Source organism: Lagopus muta, chromosome 8 (assembly GCF_023343835.1).
Source record: "Lagopus muta isolate bLagMut1 chromosome 8, bLagMut1 primary, whole genome shotgun sequence".
NCBI classification, from domain to species: domain Eukaryota; kingdom Metazoa; phylum Chordata; class Aves; order Galliformes; family Phasianidae; genus Lagopus; species Lagopus muta.
In genome coordinates, this window is record NC_064440.1 from 15104873 (window position 1) to 15122769 (window position 17897).

At 39.6% G+C, this 17897-nt stretch overlaps 2 protein-coding genes across 14 annotated transcripts in view; both read right to left on the reverse strand.

The window, feature by feature from the left end:
- The window catches only part of PLA2R1 (phospholipase A2 receptor 1), a 39021-nt gene extending 34218 nt beyond the window's left edge, over nt 1–4803 (reverse strand). For all 3 annotated transcript variants that reach the window (XM_048953483.1, XM_048953484.1, XM_048953485.1), the window contains exons 1-2: nt 4578–4803; nt 457–840 (exon numbers count right to left, since the gene is read on the reverse strand). In XM_048953483.1, the coding sequence (XP_048809440.1) occupies nt 457–840; nt 4578–4680 (487 nt within the window). In that variant the 5' untranslated portion in view covers nt 4681–4803. The remainder of the gene's footprint in view (nt 1–456; nt 841–4577) is intronic.
- Nucleotides 4804–7890: 3087 nt separating this feature from the next.
- Nucleotides 7891–17897, reverse strand: part of ITGB6 (integrin subunit beta 6) — a 48915-nt gene continuing 38908 nt past the window's right edge. For all 11 annotated transcript variants that reach the window (XM_048953495.1, XM_048953489.1, XM_048953488.1 and 8 more), the window contains 3 exons: nt 15442–15561; nt 13040–13206; nt 7891–11468 (listed from right to left, as the gene is read on the reverse strand). In XM_048953495.1, the coding sequence (XP_048809452.1) occupies nt 11367–11468; nt 13040–13206; nt 15442–15561 (389 nt within the window). In that variant the 3' untranslated portion in view covers nt 7891–11366. The remainder of the gene's footprint in view (nt 11469–13039; nt 13207–15441; nt 15562–17897) is intronic.

The following is a 17897-nucleotide window of genomic DNA, read 5'->3' on the forward strand; positions in this document are numbered from 1 at the left end:
GGAACACTGCTAAGGTCTGCAAGTCTGGATCCTGACTTACAGTTCTGTGCGTTCACTAGCTGTACAAGATGATTCATCACAAGCCTGATTTCTGTTGCAGAGTTTGACATGTTCAGAGTCCAGGTGCTGAGTGTCGCAAACCTTTGATTAATGCACACTGCAACCGCAGGTGACCATCAGAGATCTGAGTTCCAAACCCTGTATCTCTCTTTGAGTTTAATTGATAATGAGAGCTAACGAACAGAAAATCCTTAGTTTAGCTTGAGCATCTGAAATAGGTGTTTCCTGGTTTGCAAAGGTATGAGTGCTTTGGGGAGGACTGGGAGGAACCATATCATAGAAGAGGAGAAAAATTAACTCAATTCAATACAATATTGCATATTAACATAATGTTCCTTCAGAATTACTTCTGAAAATTTTCCTGTACACATTTATATGATAATATTTTATTTTTACCTTGGAAAGGATGTTCACAAATGTCTTCATCGTAGGACATGTACTGGATCCACTGATGATTAGATTTTTTTTTTGCTATAATATGTTTGCTGTTTTCAACAGCTAATTTGTACTCTGATACACCAACCAGTGCTCTACCATCACAATTCCACCATAATGAGTACTGATTTGAATCACATTCAAGCATAGTCAATGGCTGTTCTGGTCTACTGATGTTCAGTCCTAGACAGGTACTTCTGCCTATGTTGAAAAGACGACGATTGGATACCCATTTCCACAGCATGTTTTCGGAGAGCTGACTGCAGTCTTCCAGAACCAAGCCATCTGTGTCCACTTTGATGCACAAGTTAGAGTCTGAACTTTGGATAATAAATATCCCTTTATCTATACAGGGAAAAAAAAAAAAAAAGAAAAAAAAAACATCTCAGTCTGTAGAATGCTGCAGATGATCAAATAGTACTGGAAGACAAATCCATTTGTTATTTATGAAGAAAGCAGAAAATATCCACCAGAATGACCGACACTTCAAAAAAATAACAATACTGATCTAAATTTAATGCCATTTACAAATATGTGGACCATTTGCTGGATCACAAGTGTGGGGTTAGGACAATATATCTCAAGTTGGTCATCTGAAAATACATGGTTCTTAAAACATCAGTCACATTTGAGGAATTAAAATGCCATTTGCCAAGAAATAGTCAGTAATGCAGCATAGGTTTAAGTATCACAGTAAGTCATGCTGTGAGCTGCAAAATAGTTCTCTGTGGTGGACTTGAGATTCCAATTAAAGTAAAGGTTAAAAAATTTAAGTATAAATTGCTGTGCTAATTCCTCACTGTTTGCAAAAACAGAGGCATAAAACATATGCTGCATTGTAAATGTGCTATAGAAAAGGCAGGATTTATCTCAATCACAACAGCCCGTGCATGTTGTTCATCTGCACGTGACCGCTTGGGACCACAGCACACATGCAGGGTTAGCCTGACATCTCAGCTTTCTTGGAATCAAATAGAAACTCACTGAACTCGGTGACATCATGTTGTAAGCATGTGAAGAGTCAGCTATTTAAGGTCTTCTGAAGAAATGCCTAGCTGAGCATATAGACTGAAAAGGAGAAGAACTGAGGAACTGGAAATCAGCAAAATACAACTCTGTAACAGCTCAGCGATTTGATTTGTACTGAAATCCAATGACAGTTAACTCGTGGAGTTCCTCTCCCATTACAGGAGAGATTTTATGCTTCGGAAGATTATGCATTGAAAATCTGAGTAGCATTTCCATTTTGCCATGAAATTTTGCAATAATTATTTCTACCATATATGCTTTCAATCTTCTATAATTTACTACCCCTAATGTCCTGAAGCAGTAATAACAACAAAAGATATTCCACATCTGGAGCATGAGAAGAAGAAGCCCACCCAAATGCTGTGCCTGGTTTCAGCCCCTATAGTTTGGGTGCAGCTCACCAAAAGAAAGGCCTCAGCCAGCAGCAGGACAGTGCAGTCTGATAGACAGAAGAGAGCTCGCCAGCATACAGTACATGCAACAAGCAGGATATAGGTTACAGCTCGGTGTTTGGTTGCGGATTCTGCACAGAGGTCATGAGCACTCAGACATACAGAGAGGACAGGTCATTCTGCCAGGTCTGTCACTGATATCAGTGACACTGTGACATATACCCAAGGTGTGCCTTTGCTTTTGTGTTTTCAGTGACATTGTACAGATTGTGCTTCAGACTTCTTGTCCAACCCAATCCTCCACAGGCCACGCAGGTGACACAGCCTCTAACCACAAACACAGAAAACAACATCAGAGAGGGGTACTGTTTCTCATGATGAGTTCCTACAGCAGCCTTATTTTCACCAGCCAAGAAAATGACACTGTTAATTTGCCAGGTAAGTGAAAGTCATTAACACCAGTAAACACTGATCAGTGAGGTTAACTCATCATAATACTGGAATTTACATATAAAAAAAAGATCTTACACGAATTCCCATGTAACAGCAGCCTGAGTGTGTGAGGAACAACAACAACAAACAATCCAAAGATGAAAAGTCTACAACTGAAGTGATCCAAGACAGCTAGTGTGGCTTCAACAAGAGCAGATTGTATCTAACCAATTTGGTGGCCTCCCATAATGGAGTGACAGCATCAGATGACAAAAGAAAACCAGCTGATGTCATTTATTCATATTTCTGTAAGGTCTCTGACATGGTTCCACACCACAACCTAATCTCTAAATTGGAGAGAGGTAGATTTGAAGGTTGGTGGCCTACTTAGCATATAAGGAGCTGGCTGGACAGCTGCAGCCAGAGAGCAGTTCTATGTCCAGGTGGAGGCCACTGACAAGTGGTGCCCACTGGGGGTTTATTTTGGGACCAGTACTCTTCAACTTCATTACCAATTGTATACACACTGGGATCAGCTACATCCTCAGCAAGTTTGCTGATGATACCAAGCTGAGTGGTGCAGTTGATACAACAGAAGGAAGGGATGTCATCTAGAAGGACTTGGACAAGTTGAAAAGTGTGCTTATGTGAACCTAATGAGGTTCAGCAATGCTAAGTGCAGGGTGTTGCACTGGAGTCTGGACAATCCCAGATATGTGCACAGACTGGTAGAAGAATTCATTGAGAGCAGCCCTGCAGAGGACTTGGGTGTCCTGGTGGACAAAAAGCTGGACAAGAGCCAACAATGTTCTCTCACAGCTCTGAAAGCCAACAGTAGCCTGGGCTGCATCAACAGAGGGCTGGCAGTAGGGCAAGGGAGGTGATCGCCCCTCTCTGCTGTGCTCTCATGAGTCCCACCTGTGGTACTGCAGCCAGACCTGGGACCCCCAGGATAAGAGACACAGATCTGCTCAGGCAGGTCCAGAGGAGGGCCATGAAGATGATCAGAAGGCTGGAGCACCTCCTCCTATGAAGAAAGGCTGAGGGAGCAGGGCTTCTCAGCACTTCTCAGTTTGGAGAAGTGAAGGCTCTGGGGAAAACTCACTGCAGTCTTCCAGTACTGAGGGGAGCTTTTGAACAGGAGAGGAAACAACTTTTTCAACAATCATATGGTGATAGAACAAAGGGAGAGGGGAACAAAAAGGATGGTGCTTTAGGTTAGATGTTAGGAGGGAATTTACTCAGAGTGTGGCGAGGCACTGGCGCAGGTGGCACCAAGAAGCTGCAGATGCTCTATCCCTGGGAGCACTCAAGGCCAGGCTGGATGGGGCCCTGGACAGCCTGATCTGCTGGGTTGCAACAAGCCCATGGCAGGGGTAGTTGGAAGTGAATGTTCGCTGAGGTCCCTTACAATCGAAAGCATTCTATGATTCTATGACAATTTGAGAACCCTCAAGAAAACATCTGCATGCCCTTATCAGCAAGATTCTCAAGAGCTGCAGCGGCTGCTGACAGAAGATAAATTTTATACAGACCTCACAAAAAAACCCAACTGAAGAACAGCAAGGAGACAACTGGAGCAACCCTGTGGCTAGGGACCAGGAGGTGAGGTTGCAACACCCATACGGCCCAAGGAGAGAATCCTGCACTTCAGCACATGACACTTCCCTTTGGAAACAAGTTCCTCCTACAATCCATATGAAGACCAGGTGACAGCATACAAGTGCTGTGTGCCAGAATCTGTGAACACTGAGCTGGGAGCTGAGCATGCATCTCCAAGTTCCAGGTACTTGTGTTTACTACCACGAATAATACATAATAGAGCTAGGAGCACAAGCTATCTCCGCTTCCTTCCTCCTCACCTCCCACATCCTTCCACCCCATAAAGGAGAGAGAATTGCTGGTGTGGCAATAAGGAAAACAAGGGGAATTTATTGGGAGTGCGGAAAACGGTAACCGCGTGAGCTTCTGGACCAGGTGCAGGGAAACTAGCGAGCAGCGGCACCGCTGCCGAGCACCGGGCGGCACGGCACGGCACGGCACGGCACGGCACGGCACGGGGCCCCCTCGGCCCCTCTCCCTGCCGAACCCCTGCGGCTAGACCCGTAGGACCCCACGCAGAAAGCCTGGCCGCCCCCACTCCGGAGCAGTGACGCGCACCCCACGCACGGCCGCTGGCCGGAGAAGCGGCCGCCCCTCCCGAAGTGTCGCCCCGTGGCCGTCACTCACTCCGAAGGGAGGGCAGCTCGTCTCGGTCGAGGGCGGCGTCGCCCCGCGACAGGCTGCGGCCGCCCAGCAGCAAGCAGCACGCCAGGAGCAGCATGCCCAGCATCGCCGAGGCTTGGTCACGGCACGGCTCGGCACGGCTCGGCTCGGCTCGGCCCGGCCCGGCGCGACGCTCAGCCGCTCCACTCCGCGCCGGGCGACCGGCCCCGCAGAGCCCTGCCCCGGGGAGGGCAGAGCAGCGATCCCACCCCGCGGAAGGCGGGAGAGGTGCGGGGCGGGGGTGCGCGGAGGGGCCGCGGGGCACTGCCGCCTCGGGTCGCTGGGGCCGGATCGGGGGGGGAGAGGGAGGGACGGCCGAGAGCACCGGGTCGCACACGGGCAGAGCCGCGCGTGTCCCTCTTGCAGGCTGTCAGAGCGTTCGCTCCCCGCGCTCCGGTTCACTTATACTTGAGGGAGCCTTGTGGCACCAGGACACTGGGAAGAGAAACCGCTGAGAGCACAGTTTGCCTTCATCAGCGTGCCGCTCTGCTGCAGCACATCTCCACGGATGCAAAATTTACTCAGGCTTGGTTTTAGCTCGGCCAGCTTGTCAACTCAAGGCATTTTTGACGTGGGGAAAAGTAATTTCCTAATTCCGTTTTCTACATAGCCGTCCTTGAGTGGAATGCTCTCGGGAACTCCCCTACTTCAGGAAAGGTTCAGTCTTACAGAAACTATGAGCAGTGGGGGAAAGGCAAAAGCAGAAGCTCAGGGCTGAAGATGGCTTTACTGGAATCTGCTCACAACTCAGCTGTCATCAGCACAGGCTGGTTTCTGCGTGGTTCTGCATTCACAGTAGACAAATTGGTATAGAACCATATACATCGATGTGTAAGCACAAACATACCCTGCTGGGACACCTGCATCTCCCATGGCCTCGGTCCCTCCATGCTCACCTCAGTCATGGTGTGGGACTCCAACCTCTGGGCTTGGGTGGTGTGTGAGAAGGAGCTGAGCAACTCAAAGCAGCTCGAGGGCAGGAGGGTTTGCTCCCCATGTAACAGGTATCCTGCCTTCAGAAGGCAGGAGGCTGCCAGCCCTCAGCTGCTGCAATGGGCCTCTGAGAAGCAGCAGCTTTCAGAGGAGCTCAAATTTTAGGAGAGAAGTTCATTAGCAAGCAGGTTTTGAGAATTTGGCCCCTCTGGCCTGTCTCAGTCTCTTCAGGAGTATTTGGTGACTGCTTTGAATCCAGAGCTTCAAGCAGGCTTACAGGCTCCAGAACACACAGCAGATTTACTTTCCTGCCTGTGAAGGCAGAGGTGCCACTGGGCAAAACCAGGGCTGCTCTGGGCTATGGGAGCACCAGCACAGAGGGATTTTTCGACCTAGACCAAATATATTTGTGTTAATGACAAATTAGCAACTTGCTCATTCTGAGCAGCTTTACTTCCTTTTTTCTTTTTCTTCATTTTTCAGGTTTTCCTTCCTGAAAAAAAAAAAACAAAAAAAAAAAAAAACAAACAAAAAAAAAAAACAAAAAAAAACCCAAAAACCTGTACCATCTAGGAACTGTTCTGTTCTTACTAAACCAGTAAATTCCTACTAGAGCAGCTGCTGCAGTTGCACTGCTCAGGGTATTTCTAGCTGAGCTATTCTGTGTTGCAGTAATAAAAGATCATTGTGGGCATATGGGTTTGTAAAACCAACGTGATGATCTGTTTTTTGAAGATCCTTAATTTGAACAGCTATTTTTCCTCATTTGATATATTCTCAGGATTCATTTCTCTTGCACTTTTAACACTGTGGGGATTTTATATTTTTTTCTTCTGTTTGGTTTGAGTTCTTTGTTGTTTTTTTGTTTGTTTGTTTTTTCTTTTTTTTTGTTGTTGTTTTGTTTTTTACATGTATCTTTTTTTTTTTTTTTTCAAATTTACCATAGCCTAAAATAGAAGCCACTGAGAGTTTGTTACATGGTAATTATATTATAATTATAGGTTTGATTTTTAATTTAGTTTTGGAGGAAGTATGCCTTAACCTCTCACTTAAGAGTTTTTGAAGCCTGAAGTTTTCCAAACATAGTTAACTTCCAACTACTGAACACTGAATAGAAATTTTCTGTTTCTTCATACATAAGGAGCTTGTTTTTACTTATACTCCTACCTCATCTAAATGTGGAAGCAGTAATGAAAAAGCCACTGTTGAGTGAAGTTGGCCTATGGAAAAATAGCATTTAAAAATATGTATAATAACTTGAGAACTTTATCTATATAAATGCAAGAATGTCTTGAAACTATTATATATTATGATTAAAAAACAAGGCTACGCTGCTGTGTGAGTAATAGGAGCAGGAAGAGGTTGCAGTGAAAATCAGCTTTTGGTCCTCTCTGCTGTTTACACAGTAATAAGCAGAACAAAGTGCCTGAATTAGAAACAAAGAAACAAAGTTCTACCAGCATCTTCTAATAGCCAAACCTTTGTCATTCAGCCTTCCAGTGTGTAATTACTGTGCTTTTGTGGCTGTCAGTGTTAGCTGATAAGTACCTCAGTGAAAACAGAAGAAAAGTTTCCAAGCATGAATGATTCCTAGGAACCAAACAAAATAAAAATGTATATAAGCCTTCAGGGTATGATGCCTTCTAAACTACATCCCACAAGTATACATTATGCTATTGTAACGATGTCAGTAGATACAATGTACTGTGAAATTCAGAAGAACGTGATCTTAATGTGTGTCTGTAGAATACAATAGGTTTTAAAATACAGCTCTATCAAAGATGCAGAGGAATGCCCTCCACCCAGAGCAGGAAACTAGCAGACATCAAAATAAATCACTCCTCATTAGAGATTAAAAAAAAAAAAAAAAAAAAAGGGAAGAAAAAGAGAGAAGGAGAGGTAATATTTTACAGAACAGAAATTATTCACTTTGCCATGTAGTTCCAAAGATACTACTGTTATTACACTTAAAAAATTAATGTATCTTCAGCTTTAAACAAGTTGTGTGCTTTAGGTGTAATTGTATGTAAAGAATGCCATATGTAATCAATTGGACTTCCAGAAATGAGTTGCTTACGTGATTCACCCATTAACTTCCTTGAAAAGTGAAAGAATCACAGATAAAAGAATGTCCTGACATCTTCTTTCTCACATAGCATCTCAAGAAAGGTGGAGGAGGATTTATAAAATTAGCTGCTACAGTATACCAAAACATGAGAAATTTGCTGACTTTAATCAAATCATGTGAAGAAAAACAAACAGACAGATGTGCTGACATGGAAAATGAAAAAAGAATTTTAAAAAAAGTGTATTAAAATATGCATTCAATTTTACAATCTTTATTGAAGGTTCAGTAATCCTTCTTTTACAGAAAGTTGAGGTATTTACCTGTTTCTTGCAAACAGACCAAGATAAGAATTATCTCCTTTTTACTTTCAGATTGTGCGTGTTATGTTTTGTCAGACAGTAACTTCCTTATGGCCACTGCAAAAGAAACTTGGACTGCTGCATGATGGTGGACAACACAGAGTGTACCACATGCTAACACCTCACACTTGTATGCCAGGCTCATTACCCACTGGCTATAATTATAGGCCAAGGTTAAATGCAGTCTGGGCAGATACAACACAGATTAACATATAAATCAAATGAAAAATCATCAATTCAATACACATTAATGAAAATACCATTCTACAAGATGTAAAAGACACACAAATACCATAAAATTGCTAATTATTTTTATTTTTATTATTATTGTTATTATTTAGTTTAAGTCTTCAGTTAATAAAATTCCTATTAAAAATGTTTTGGCCACCCTCAAGGTCCAGCCCCCAGGTCAAAACAGTATTTGTAAAAACAGCAGAAAGACATTTTCATCCCACTCACCACACACCAACCCACTGGTAATTTGGTGGAGTTAAAAAGGAGAAAAAGAAAAGTGAACTTTTATACACATACTGCAAGATGAAAGTAATATAATTAATAAAAAGACATGAACACCACTATATTTCTACAGTGAATGCCAATTACGATCTTGAGATCCAGTTATGTTTGTGGGGATTTTGTTTTGCATTTTTTTTTTTTTTTTTTTTTTTTTTTTTTTTTTTTTTTGTAAAAATGTATGATCTAAATTACCGCTGTTAAAAGCTTGGTTCATTCCTCAGTAGCAGAGGGCTTTCTCACCAAGTCATTCTATTTACTCTCTTCTAATTGTAGTTATTTTCTTCCTGACAGCTTTGAAAGTGGCACAGCACATTTGTACTACTCTTGGTCACAGCAGGGAAACTGCAGAAGACGCTGCCCAATTTCTGTATAATTTGCAGAGACATTGCTAGGAGGTTTAACTGGAGTGTAAATGTTGTCTCCCTCCCAAATTGGATCTTTGCTGACAATCAGAAGATGTAAGTGATGTGAACAGACTGCAGAGTTTAGAGAAATGAAATCTCTTATAGAAACACAGAATGCAGACCAACAGACATTTTGTGTGGAATGTGAACACTACTTTGATAACAGTGTTTGAATATGGAAAAGTAGTTCAGTGTTGAAATGGGTGACCTACAGAAGAAGAGCTTTCAACACTCACACTGAGCTGCAGAATGAACTTTATCAGAAACAGAACTTAAAAGATATTCAATAAACAGTGAAGATTTTGTTATACTTTAAAAAGTAAAAACAACAACAACAACAACAAAATACTAGGTCAGTTTCTTTCAGAAAAATATTGACATTCAATGTCTTTACTTAAAAAACAGAAGAGTAACAGATTATTCACATGGGCTAAATCTGGATTTCCCTATTCCTTTGGGCAATCCTGGCCCAAGTAGAATCTGAGACAGCCCAGGGGCCAGCTTTGCCTCCAGGGGTTTATCTGTGTATCAGGGAAGCAGGATTTAGCAACTTGCACTAATATCTTTGGCAGTTTAGTGGTTGGAAACAGGAGATAGTAAGGGAAAACAGAGGTAATAAGCAGAAAACAAGGGAAAATTTGTCTATGTACATTTTCATTTTGAGATACACAAGAGTACTGAAAAATAAAGATGTAATCTGTAATTAATCTGTTCCAGTTTGATGACAGTCATCATTCCCTTCATACTGCAATCATTTTGTATTTCTTACGTGCTCATCACAGCACCTTCTTCCCAAAGGCATCAGATACTGTTTATTTCTCTTTGCACAGAAACATAGGTTCCATGAGTTCTAACCCACTAATAGACAGTATTAACTGGTTTGTTTAAACTAAACAATCATTGTAAACCAAAACTAATAGTTTCACTGAAACTAGATCCTCATCTGTAGCCACTGATTCCAATAGGATTTGGATCAGGCCCTAAAACAGGCATGATAGTATCAGTCTCACATCCAGTGATTGTAGATGATACAGAGACTGAAGTTGCACAGACGTTGTAAGTATTCATTACAAAATGGACAACAAGTTTTTAGATCAAATGCATAATTTACCACAGGGAATGTACATCACCATCTGTGACTGTGCCAGTGTATCTTTGTTTTCTAAGTCTTCTGAGTACATGCATTTTGACCATCTATTCCAGAGCATTAAAAAAATGATATTAAAAAGTAAACTACACTATTGTTAGCCTAAAATAGCCCAGAACTGTAACTTTTTAATCCATTGGGTTAGCTGATGTTGTTGAGGCTTCTTTTCTTGATGTCAAGATACCAGCATTACAATTTAAGAAGTTATGGTGAGTCATTAGTACCGAGTTAAAAGTGAGATTTAAAAATCCTCAGTAGTGGCATGGAAATTAATAGCAGGTGGAATTCACTGATCTATCTATTGCTTAGTTTGAAAAAAAAAAGCCCCAAAGAGTAGAATATATATTATTTCACACATCAATATATGGTTTGGCTGCTGGGCATTGAAAGAACCTCTCAGTTTAGGGTTTCTCAACAAAAAACTACTGTCTTTGTGATACAAAGCCTTTGTGCTTCAGCTTTCCATGCATGTAAAGAGCCCATGCAGGAGTTCATGTAATAGTCCAGCATGAGAAGTTTATTTTGAGTGCCTAATCAGGAAGTGAATGGTAAAAATCCTCTGATCTAAAACTTCTCTATTGCTGTCTCTAATTTGCAAATATTTCTCTTTTGCTATTGATCCTCTATACTGAAACTTAAAGGAAAGAGGGGGGAAAGTCTTTCATACCTAGACAGAGAGCATTTATGTGAGTCAATTAGGGCTTGATTTAGCTTTCCCTGAGATAATCTTAGGGGTTTGATTCTTAAACCACATCAAACAGAACCAATTCAAGGTCAAGGAAAGAGGGAAGTAGGAGAAAAAGGAAGAACTTCGGAGGAGTATTTTTATATACCTTAGATACATGGAAGTTATGCCGTAACACACATCGTTTGTTTCTGATGAAAACCTGTTCAGTTACAGAGTCAGTATGAGAAACCACTGACCTCCACAGTTTAAGCAGCATTTATGAAAAATTTACCTTGTTAAATGTAAGCCAGCCCACCAAACGGACTGGTATAAATACATTCCTAAACATAAACATATCAGATTCAGTGGATGAACAAAGTCATATATAGCTCAGTATTAATGAGCTAATTTAAAATATTAGGTGATACCATTTTTTTTTTTCTGAAATGGAAGTTGTTTAATATTAAAGTTTGTAAAAAATATATTTCTTTAACCTTTACTACTATTATTATCTATAGCTCTCCCACCACAAGATACATTTTATCTAACAGAATGATTATACTGCAGTGTGCAAAGAGCACATAATCAACTGAGAAGAGACAAAAATTAGTGTTTTTAGATTTCTCGACAGTAAAACTAAGTTTTTAGGGTTCAAAGTGCTAATAGAAATCTGCAGCCATGGCCCCTTTTTGCTTTTCTTGGTTCTTGTAAGTTACATTTTTGAAAGTGCTTGTTGAACCTCTGTACAGTGGGTTTGTTTCCTAAAAAAGAAAAGAAAGAAAAAAAAAAATCATTCAGAGTTTAACTGTCTTTGGCTGCAAGCTTGTACTGTTGCAAACCACCATCTTTAATTTTGCGAGAGCAGAGAGGATGCCTTCTTTGAACAGGTTTCTCTGTTTTGTATCTATGCAAAGTTTTATCATCTGTAATACCTTTGGAAATAAATTGTGTGGCCTCAAAAAGGCATTGTATAACAATGCCTTTTGTTTCTCTGAAGCCTGCTATCTTACCGTTTCTGTGCAGTGGAAAAATATCCTACATTCAATGCCCCAGTCATAATTTTATAGTATCACATCCTCCTCCCACTGTTACTTCCCCATTGCAAAGTGTTCTGGTCTTTCTTTGTACAGAAGTTATTTTGTACTTTTCATCATTTCAGTATAGACTTTATTGGTGTTCTGATATTCCAAGCCACTAAAAATGAGCCCACCTTGAGGCAGTGCAAGTCAGCGTATGGGCACGAAGGCCCTAGTCTGCTTCCCAGATTAAAGTAATGCACACACTCAAACAATGCCTTACCAAATAGATCTGATCTTTGCATACTAAACATGGCTCAACCATTCTAAAAACACAAAGAATACACAAACATTGAGAAAACAGCTGTGAGATGGGAGGTGCAACTTGTCACAGCCTTCATGTGTGAGCCACGCCAACTACTGCATGTTGGGAGAAGGGCAAGTCCCACCTGGGCTCCTTCTACTGGCTGCTCACCATTCTCTTTGTATCATTTCCGTCTGTGTCAGAAAATGAAATATTTCTGTCTACTGTTGCCTTCCCTTTCCTCTTACCCTGACCCTCCTAAAGGATTACGAAAACGTTCTCAAGAGGTCTTGCCTGTAACAAACTAATTTTTCTTGTCAAAGAAACTGAAAGGCAGGCAGTGTCCCTTCTTGCAGAAATGTTGCAATCCTTGGTTTTGTAGAGGAGTGCAACAAAGTAAACCGTAGCTTATTGCATATCCTCCTGGCACCCATCAGAAATGCTTACTCAACATCTTTTTTTTTTCTTCTTCAGAAAGTCTGAAAAGTTGTAGAAATATTACTGAAGAACAAGAACGCCAAGGACAAAGGGGAAATAGGAAAAAGGAACATGGTACTTGCATTAGACCTATGCAAGCTATAGATAGAAGCTAAGGGTAGATCATTCCGTCCTTTATATACATTTTGGGCAGTGTACACTGCTGTGTAAGCTGTTACAGAGGGCACTGGTAACCTCTCTTTTGTACAGCAGGCTTTGCTTCTGAGAAGCATGCTTCTCACAATTGCATAGACAGTGACCAACTATGCTCAGATTAATCAAAAATGAGGTACTAATTAAACAAACAAACAAAAAATGAACGAACTAATAAGATGTTATCTCCTCAACTTACACATGGAAGAAATTAAACCAGGAGGTGGAACTCTGGCTATTTTTCATCTCTAAATTAAAAATAATGAAAATCTACCAGTAAAATCAATCCATTTAAAAGAACACAACCAAGACTTTTAAGGGCACTTGTGCCTCATGAAACAAAAATGAAGAGCCTTGTGTAAAATTAGTACATTTAACATACCGTTTGCCATTTAACTTTTGATTTTTCTGCTTCAAACTTGGCCACTTCTTTTCGATCTTGAACTGACACCATCAATTTCCATATACAAAGTAACACAATGCCAATGAGAAGGATAGCAAGGGTGACGCCCACCATTATCATTGGGATATTTGGAAGCTCTGGGCAATCTGTGGAAAGACAAACAATTATGAGTGTGGATATCCAAACAATAAGTTTTAGGCAATTAAAGACAGCCAAGAAGCATTCTATTCTCATTTGCTGGAAACTGAGCATGCCTTTTCTTTCAAGTCCATATAATTTTACTCTTATCAGCTTGCTAAATAGCTGAAAAATATTGCCTTGAAATGTAAAAAAAAAATTCTTGCTAACTACTTCCACTGCTATTTTGGCACGTTTAGCTGTCGTATCTGAATGCAGACTCAGATTTTGAGGAGGAAAGTTAGAACATTGTTTTCAAATTTATGTCATCATAATTCTAAAAAATAGGACTATTTTGACAAAATCATGAATTTTTAAACATACAGCTGAAGTTTTACTTCAACTGACTCATATTCAGACTGCCGTAGAGGAAACAGTCCTAGGTATATGTGTATCAGTGTAAAGGTACCAGTGATATTGAGAAAAAGGAGGAAACTGCATTTCAGTCACGAAAACAAGGAGGAAAAACATCAGATTTGCTGAAAAGCAAAAAGTACAGAACTTCACCAAATTCTGTTGAATCTCACAGCAGCTAAGCAGAAGTCTTGAACTACCGTGTTCAGAAGCACATGGTTCTACTGCATCTGAAATGCTTAGTTCATCTGTGACAGTCTTGTAGAAATTCAGTGTCAAAGTAACAGTAGGGAAAAAGAACTTTGTTCTGTAACACTGCCAGAGTGACATGTTCAGTTCTTCAGTTTGAAGGAATTTCACATTTCAAGTTTTCCAGTAAGTTTTATCGTACAGCATTCAAAAAAAAAAAAAAAAGTTTTGATTCAACAAAACAAGATATTTGATTCAATTAAAATAGCACATAGGAAGACTGTCATCTGCTTCAGTGATGCAGAGGGAGGCTGGAGGGAGTTGTGTTCACCTAGCTGAAGAGGTGAAGTATTTCACTACCGGCGACTTGAATTTGATGAATTGTGTTAGAATGGGAGCCAAAAGAAGTACTTAATAGGTAAATATGGTTTTAAACAGGAAGCATGATTTCAAAAAAAGATACCAAACAAAGATAGCCTGAGTTAGGCTTCTAAATACCACAGATGACAAAGGGCAAAGAGAGAGCTAGACTAAATGCAAAAAGAAAGTAGTGAATGGATTTAATAAAGACAAAATCTTTCAGTAGCTTACCCTTATTTATTAGAAGTATAGTTTACAAACAAATATGTTTCTGTAATTTAAATGTTTGTTATAACTTCTTTTCTTCAATCATAACCTATATAAAACCAGACTATAGAAGCAGTTTTTTGTGCAGTGAAATCACCATCATTATCACATGTATGCTACACACAGCATGAGTAAAGCTACACACAGTGTTAACAAAATATATGACACTTGTACCAACTAAACTAAATTAAAAATCTACATGGCTTTCCATAAAATATAATCAATATTTGGCACTGAGACACTGGGGGTGCCAGAAAAAAAATGCATTTTTTTGCCTGGAGACCAAATTTTTTGGCAGCTGAGAAGAGGTGCCTGTGTTCTCTCCTGTCCCACAAGGTGAGGAGCTTTACTGAAATAGTAAAAGTAGTGAAATAGTAGTTAAAAAAAAATAAAGAAAGAAAGAAAGATAGAAAAGAAAAAAAAATAAAATGTAAAAAGATCTATTGAATATCTGTTATATGGGCAGTGCATTCAAAATTGAATAATGCAACATTAAAGATAGTTACAAAGATATTCCAGCATTTCATCAGGTAGGTGATGCAGTCAGATACTGTCTTTTGAGTGTTTGCCACTCAGTCTGTAAAGTACATGTTATTTCAAAATGGGTTATCGTTTTCTCATATAATCAAAGGACATTTGTTATCATCATCTGCACAGGACTTTAGAAAAGTTAACAAACTCTTGCAGCTCTGAGGGTGATAAAGGATTTATTGATAGGAAACTTGAGAGGAGAGGTGAAGTGGCTTGTTTCATGCCATCGAGAGAGCCTGAGTGCAGAGTTCAGCAAAGTCTGATTAATCCAATGGATCATTCTGCCCATTTTCCATGACAGGCCAAGCATTTACTTTACTGTAGTAGCATTGAATAAGTGGTTTGGGAGGTGCTCTTTTGCCTGGGCAGAGCAGAGCTGCAAACACAAGGAGGTGCAGTGCTGTTCAGAAAAGCTCAGCTTCTTGTGTTGCTGGAACTGGTTGTCTCTCCCATCTGTGTTTCCAAATTAGATGTCATGTAGAAAAGTTAACATAATTGCTTACCTTTTTGCTTTATGCTGTGTATGACTGTCTTGCCCTGCTCATCCTCAGCCAGAAGAAAAGTGGTTATACATTCATTTTCCCCCTGCAAAGAGCAAGGAATGGATTTATCCTCTGAAAAATCTGCAAAGGAGGAAAAAAATCATCCATTAGATCAAACGGACTTCAGCGTGCAATAACAAGAGAGATTGCTGGCATAATGTTTATCATAACCTCTGTGTAAAGCAAAGAGTAAAAGAAGAAAACAGAAGTACCCTCAGAATTTCAGTGGAAGTGCTTCCAAAATGCTTAAGAGTCAGCTGCTTGGGAAACGTCCGCAGTTATAGGACAAAGTAAGCAGTATGTTCTCTTTGGTTTAGAACTATTTCTCACATGCCTAGAATTTTCATTTCTTCTATTTCTTCCATTTCAGAAGTAGATGTGCATATGTTGACCAGAAATGGATGTGGACAAAAGGACTGCCATTTATTTCTTCCTTCTCTCAAAGGCAAGAGGGAGGCAGGAGAAACTGGCTGTGACAGGCAGTACAAACAAAGGACAGTATAAAACAAAGAAGAGGACTGAAAATTCAGACTGCAGGTCCACAAGTGCTGTGGCTGAATGCTTATTAAGTTTCCTTAAAACCCATTATTTAAGGACCATTGGAAGGCTAAGTATACTTTCAATACATTTTTAGAAAAAACTTCTTAGATTTCTATTTGTAGAGGCAAGAAAAAACAGTAAAGTTCTCAAACATTTATTTAAAAAGAAATATATTACGTATATACAATCCTTGTACTGTTTCTTACCCAGTCAAAACTCCTACTGAAATTTCATAAGCAACTGTGTCAAAAGTATTTAGTTCTCAGACTTTAATAGCAAGGAAGAGTAATGAAATATAAAGTAGGAACCTGACAAGAATAATCGATTTTAAAGAATTTATCATGCATAAAGAAATAAATGCTCACTTTTTATCCTAAGTAAAGCATGAAAAGAGTTTTACAGCAAAGAGTAGAAGGAGTATGAAAGCACAATCAGTTGAGAGCCTTCTTATGAAGTGAGAACCGTATCTGGTTGGATGTTACTGGAAACTTGGTCTTGATCTGTGATAATTTTGTACTTAATCTGTTGCCTGTCCTTGATGTCAGAGCAATGTGTTAAGGTGACAGTTGGACAAGACATGCTGATTTGTCAAGATTTGCTTTTGTTGACTGAGTGCACTCAATTAATGACATTCTCTGCCAGGTCACAGTTCCAGTAATACTATCACAGGTTTTGCAATATTTGTTGTTTCCCAACTCCTTTTAAGCAAGCAGATCCAAAGAATCCAATGAGGGGAGATTTAGACTGAATATAAGGAAGATGTTTTTTATTACAAGTTTAGTTTAGTTCAATGTCATAACTGGAGACCATGGGATGTAGAAATCTGAGTATGTTCACGGACATAGAATTGAATGCAAAGATGCCAATTTGGACTATTCAGAATCCAACTTATGCTTAGTATTTTTACTCCTCTGATGTTACTTCTAGGACGAGATACTGAGTGAAGACTAAAGAATGGACAATTCCTAGGTGCAAAAATTTATTCAGATAGGTAAACTTTTCTTTGTGGCTCCCCAGCTCTTGTCACTGTTTTGCAACATATGTGTGCAAAAGAAAGAGTAAACCTTTTTATCTAGCCTAGGGTTATTTATGTTTTTTCAAAATGCTACGACAAATTAAAGAAGCTGAAATATAAAGTAGAAAGAAGCATTATGCTACCATATAAAATCATGATAAAAATATGTCTTAAATACTGTGATGATCTACATAAACTATTTTCAAAATATTTTTGTTTAGGGAATATGGTTTTGATTTCAAGATTTTTAATTGTATAATTTTTTTTTTTTTTTTTTCCACCTTCGGGACGTCTTAATGAGGCTACCTCATTACCAAAACTAATCCTCTGAAGTATTTGACATGTATTTAAGATGAAACACCTTCCTTACAAGGGAAATACTTGCCACTTTCAAACTCTGTATTACAGAGGAATACCATTAAAAAAAAAAAAAAAAAAAAAAAAAAAGCTGGAGATTTGTTGGAAAGATATGCATCCATGGAATGTTTGCAAATATGCAGATGGGTTTCCAACAGTTTATAAGTTTTGTTCTTTATTTATGCATACAATATTCTGTGTTACCATCGTAAGTATCATGCTTGCTATATAATTTAATGCTACCACTAAATGCTGTGTATAGTGCATGTATGTCCTACCTCAGCTACCAACTGCTTTTTGCCATAGGGCTGTGTTTGCTTTATTTAGAATAAATAGAGCCTACCTGCACTACAGGCAAGCACCCTCCTTTGTAGGACAGAAAAATGCCCTGATGCACTCTTGCATGTAAAGTTATGTTTTTTACCAAATATAATACTTCATTCCAGGTCAGTTCCTGCTGCAGGAATTCCTGTTGATGGAGTGCAACTCTAAATTACTGCGAGTA